We start from the raw sequence: 4,622 nt of genomic DNA, 5'->3' as shown, positions 1-4,622 counted from the left end.
CGGGTTTGGATTTTATGACAATGGGGATCACTTAGGATGCAAATATTGGGTAATATTGTGTATGCCAGCACTCTCTTGCTCCTGGTAACGACGATATTTTTCCAAATATTGTCAGTTATTCATTTCAAGAACCGGTTTTGCTCCTGAACTGAAGACCTCATTAGCATGTTAAATGCATCACTGCAAAGTCTCTCCTTCCCCGTTGGCGTGATGCCCGCGCAGTCATGTCAAAGCTAAGGTAAGCGACGTGTCACCGAGTTAGCATTAGCTTCTGAGAAGTGCTACTTGATTGTGCTCAAACTGCCGACATGGTGTGGGTTATTTGTATCCATGCACCGTATAGTGTAAAGTAGCTGACTCTTGCATAACTTCTCCTTTTAAGAAAGAAAAGAGTGGCCAACAAAGTAACATTGATTCTCTTTATTATGGTCAACAGCCATGTTTTAGCAGAGTGAAAAAATCTGGCCATCTGATGGAATATTCTGAAGTTCTCAGTTGTTTGATGGTCTGCAAAGAGAAAAAAAACCAAGGTCAGTCTGTTCACTTTTGAACCTTTGACAAACATTAATAGCTGAGTCGACTTACTTGGCCCATTCAACATTGAGAATAAGATGATCGTATCCAAATCCTGACACCCCTGCAATGGCTCTGGCCGCATCCTCGCGACGATGGAAACTGATGAACGCGAAGCCCTGCGACCAATGCGCATGTTTGGTTTACGTGTTCTGCTGCGAATTTATGTGGCGAGTGTTTGACAGCTCACCTTGGACTGCCCGGTGTTCTTGTCTTTGGCCAGGTAGATTCTGGAGATGGAGCCGAAGGGTCTGAAGAGCTCCTGCAGGTCTGTCTCTCGTGTGTCCTCGGACAGGTTGGTGACACGGATGGTGGCGTTGTCGTCGGCTACGGGCGTGTTTTGGATTATTTACCTGCAGAATCCATGCGGACACGTGCGATTCTTTTCGGTTCCAATCTTGACCTCACCTCTGCGATTAGGCTGCATGGATTCGCCTCTGCGCGTGCCCCCATCCCTCAGGCTGGGTGGCACATACTTGCCAGTCTTGCTTTGTGCAGGCTGCACAGGCTCCGGCTCGGCTGATTTGACAAAATATTTTACAAAGTCATCATGAGATTTTTCAGTGCACTGAACCCCTCCACTATAATGCGGTTCACCTTTCACATTTGACAGTGCATTGTGGTCTCCATCCTGATTGGCTAAGGCACTGTTGACCAATGTTAACAGTCTCCTAGCTGTTAACTGTGTGTTGAGTGACTCTACTTGAATTCATGTTTATTTTCTTACCCTTTTTTTCCCCAATCATGCAATTGAAACTACTCCTTGACTGCTTGTGGGGTTATTAGAAATATTTCGGCACTGGTTATTCTGTTAATCATTGCAGCTCCACTTGTCAACATTTTTATATTGATGCCTGAATAAGATACCTTCCATACTTCCAATTTGAATTACTTCCAAATTGCCCCTATTTGACAATAAAGCTGACTTGAATGTATCTGAAATGTCCCAATGTTTGTGCAAGATGCCCTCTCAGTACCTGAACCGGCGGGCTTTTCCTTGTCTGAGGTGGACAAGCCGAGCTGCTCGGCGAGCTCCTTCTGCATGGGGCCCAGGGTGTCCTTGTAGGGACAGCGGGTAGTCCAGTGGTCGCCTTTGCAGATACGACAAGACACGATCTTCTGTCCTTTCAGCTTGTTCATGGGGTCCTCATCCTGGTCTTGGGCATTCAGATCCTGGAGGAAAATATGAGGAAGTACTCGTCAGAGCCGTTCCACCGAGTTTCCTCAGAGCGAGAGACGGTCCTCACTTCTTTGCTGGAGATAAACGTCATGAAGACGTCGTCGCTGACGGTGGTAGTGGCCACATTCGGACCCGCGGCGTCGAACTCAGAGTTGCCGAATTTCTTCCAGTTCTGGAGGTGAGAGGGAAGTTTAGAAGAAGTCACCTGTGCTTCATTTCCACTTCACTATAATTCAAAAGCCCACCTTCCTCCTTGCCACCGCTTTGGAAGCTTTCCTGGTCTCGATCTTGAACGTCCGCACAATCTACAAACAAATTACGTTCATGTCACTTTTGGTTGAGCGGCGCTGAAAGACAAATCCGAATTACCTTCAACTTCTTTCCATCGTCGTCGATTTTATACTCTGTAATAGTTTTGATGTTTCCTTTGATGGTTTCTTTGGGGGGTGGAAGCGTTCCTGACAAAAAGACAAATGTCAGTCTGACATTACTTTTATTTATGGTTTAAACCATACATATACCACAAATTATGATCCAAAAACTATTTCGTAGCATTGAATACTATTGAGTGGATGCTGGCCGGTTAGCTTCCTCCTAGCCTACATTACGTCACAAGCATATGTCACCGATTTTTCCTGCTCCTCTACTGGCGTCAAATGTGCCACTTTCACGAGTAAAAACTTTCCCCCCGGGGTGTAAACCACTTTCTCCCGGGGGGGGGGAAAAAAAAGTGTGCACGCATAGCTTAGCGTCAAGCACGTGGAGACGCCAAGCTGGCCTCGTTCAGTCAGCACAGTTCCGACTATGCGTGCTACCATGCTAACGGTGCGAGCGAGCGCGCTTTACCTTCATCTACTTCCTCTTCGACTTGGTCGGCCCAGCTGGGCTTGGAACTGAGGGGGAAATGGAAGTATGTTATTGGGGTGGGAAAGACAGAAATTTGACGTTTCTAGAAGAAAACACTCACTCGTCGTATTCAATCGACGGCATCCCGAGCGATCGGCTAGCTTAGCTTCAGCACCGCAAAGACCGGAAAAGCGCGAGGCAGACTGTTACATCCCTTCCGGTAGATGAAATTCAGAATAAAAGCTCTTCGGTACGACGGTGTTACGTTCCGATGGCGGCGGGGTAACGCGAACGTACACGCTGGAGCCAATGCTCGGCTAATGCAGCAGTAAAGCCAACCAATAATATAAAACAAGCAAATGAAAAACTATTAAGGGGGGAACTGTGTTGTTGTTCCACGTCACGAATCGCGTACCACTGAGAAAACTAGTTCACAGGGCGTTGTTCAAAGCTCTTAACCTCAAAACGTCGTAGGTCGAGACCCCAGTCGCTCAAACGTGTCATTTCATTGAATTTGAGTAATAACATATTGTGCAGTCTTTAACAGAAGCACACAACGGTGAAATAATTTGAAACAAAGGACCCACATTGAGTTAATAATAATTTCAACAATTTATTAGAAATAAAAATTTCCATAAATGTACAGCATCAAACAAAATGCAATAAACTCAATCTTGCTTTGCTTTTCTCCGACAGTCAGTCAGCATAGCAGTTCAAAAGTGCTCAACCTTTTTTCTTCTTGTGTTTGGAGCTTTGCTTTGCACCTCGGTCACTTTTCTTGTTCGCGGTCGCTTTGCTCTTCTGACTGTTGCGCTGGAACGCTTGGCCTTTGTTTAGCTTTCCGCTAAAAGTTCTCTTGTTGTCTCCCCGTTTTTTCTTGCTGCCAAATCTATTTTCTCCACCCTGCTGCTGCTTTTTGAATGGCTTTCCTCCAGGTGACGGCTTCTCTCCAAATGTTTTCTTTCCAAAGGGTTTCTTCTGCCGTTCGCCAAATTTCTTTGCTGCTTTATCCTTATGTCCTCCTGGGACACTTCTTCTAATGCCTTTATCTTGGCCGAACGTTTTATTGGCAGAGAGCTTCCTCATCTTTTTGGCAGGTCCTTGAGGTCCGTCTTTGCTTCTCCTCCTCTTGGCTCCGGGGAACATATCTGAAGATGCAGAGTTTGGTGAGATGACTCTTCAAAAGAGAGCGCACATTCTTGTACGATGATTACTAACCTTCATCTGGCTCCTCTCCAACAGCCTGCCGATAGTACTCGGCCTCGTCGTCCGACTCCGCGGCCGCCGCTCGCTCATCCTGCGTGCCAGGATCCTCCACCTCGCTGTCCTTGTCATCTCCTTCGCTCTTGATGCCTGCTAGGCACTTCTTCCTGTTTGCAGGTAACGTTCAAAAAGCAGGGTAAACACAGTGAAACCAGGCCAATATTTTTTTTTCACCCCAAGTTTAGCGATTTCAACAACAATGATGTCACCGCAAAAAAACAAAACAAAAAAAAAAAACAGTGGCCAAGATTAGTCTCCTTGCGAAATCTTGTGGCAGATTCCCAGCACGCTGCACGAGACACCTGATTCTGGGAGGGTAGAGTACCAATTCCCGACATAACGTACTTGTGCGCCTCCTTTTTCAGTTTCTTCTGAGCGACGTTCAGCTCCTGCTTCTTCCGGCGCTCCTGTTTGTTCTTCAACTCATCCTCCTTCCTCTGCAGGATCTCCTGGATCTCCTCTTCCGTCTTGAAGACTGCGAGCAGAATTTCACTTGAAATAGGTACGTTCCCCCGGCTCCGCCCCCACATGAAATATCTCGGAAGTGCATCAGTAAGCGTTTACTTGTCGAGAAATCACAGGTTTCATACAGACGTTGTCATCCTCCGCACCAAAACTAGCAGACGGGCCAAGACGGCCGATGGCACTTACTGGTGGCGTGGTACATGATGTTCCCGCTCGATATTCCGTCTTGTATCTTGATCAGCTGCAGGGTCATGCGAGGCCCGATCTGCGCGCACAAAAGCTCGGGGATTAGACA

At 46.8% G+C, this 4,622-nt stretch overlaps 2 protein-coding genes across 2 annotated transcripts in view; both read right to left on the bottom strand.

The window, feature by feature from the left end:
- Nucleotides 1-407: 407 nt before the first annotated feature.
- eif3g (eukaryotic translation initiation factor 3, subunit G) lies at nucleotides 408-2,831 on the bottom strand. Its single transcript, XM_019875767.1, has 10 exons — nucleotides 2,721-2,831; nucleotides 2,600-2,646; nucleotides 2,123-2,211; nucleotides 1,999-2,058; nucleotides 1,821-1,925; nucleotides 1,551-1,746; nucleotides 982-1,092; nucleotides 764-900; nucleotides 586-692; nucleotides 408-507 (listed from the first exon to the last, which is right to left on the bottom strand). Exons 1-10 carry the CDS (start codon nucleotides 2,741-2,743, stop codon nucleotides 492-494), a joined length of 891 nt encoding a protein of 296 aa, XP_019731326.1. The 5' UTR covers nucleotides 2,744-2,831; the 3' UTR covers nucleotides 408-491.
- A 356-nt stretch (nucleotides 2,832-3,187) lies between these two features.
- The window catches only part of ppan (peter pan homolog), a 4,433-nt gene continuing 2,998 nt past the window's right edge, over nucleotides 3,188-4,622 (bottom strand). The window contains exons 8-11 of the mRNA XM_019875724.1: nucleotides 4,514-4,607; nucleotides 4,208-4,337; nucleotides 3,818-3,969; nucleotides 3,188-3,747 (exon numbers count right to left, since the gene is read on the bottom strand). Of these exons, the coding sequence (XP_019731283.1) occupies nucleotides 3,323-3,747; nucleotides 3,818-3,969; nucleotides 4,208-4,337; nucleotides 4,514-4,607 (801 nt within the window). The 3' untranslated portion in view covers nucleotides 3,188-3,322. The remainder of the gene's footprint in view (nucleotides 3,748-3,817; nucleotides 3,970-4,207; nucleotides 4,338-4,513; nucleotides 4,608-4,622) is intronic.

This window comes from Hippocampus comes, unplaced genomic scaffold (genome assembly GCF_001891065.2).
Source record: "Hippocampus comes isolate QL1 unplaced genomic scaffold, H_comes_QL1_v1.1 scaffold93, whole genome shotgun sequence".
NCBI lineage: Eukaryota > Metazoa > Chordata > Actinopteri > Syngnathiformes > Syngnathidae > Hippocampus > Hippocampus comes.
This window is presented reverse-complemented; position numbering and strand designations above follow the sequence as displayed.

Excerpts from the sequence above, each read along its gene's own strand:
- eif3g (XM_019875767.1), bottom strand. The coding sequence starts at position 2,743 with ATGCCGTCGATTGAATACGACGA. Across the intron at positions 1,747-1,820 it reads CGTTTATCTCCAGCAAAGAA|GATCTGAATGCCCAAGACCA; the intron begins GTGAGGACCGTC and ends ATTTTCCTCCAG. Across the intron at positions 1,093-1,550 it reads GGAAAAGCCCGCCGGTTCAG|CCGAGCCGGAGCCTGTGCAG; the intron begins GTACTGAGAGGG and ends TTGTCAAATCAG.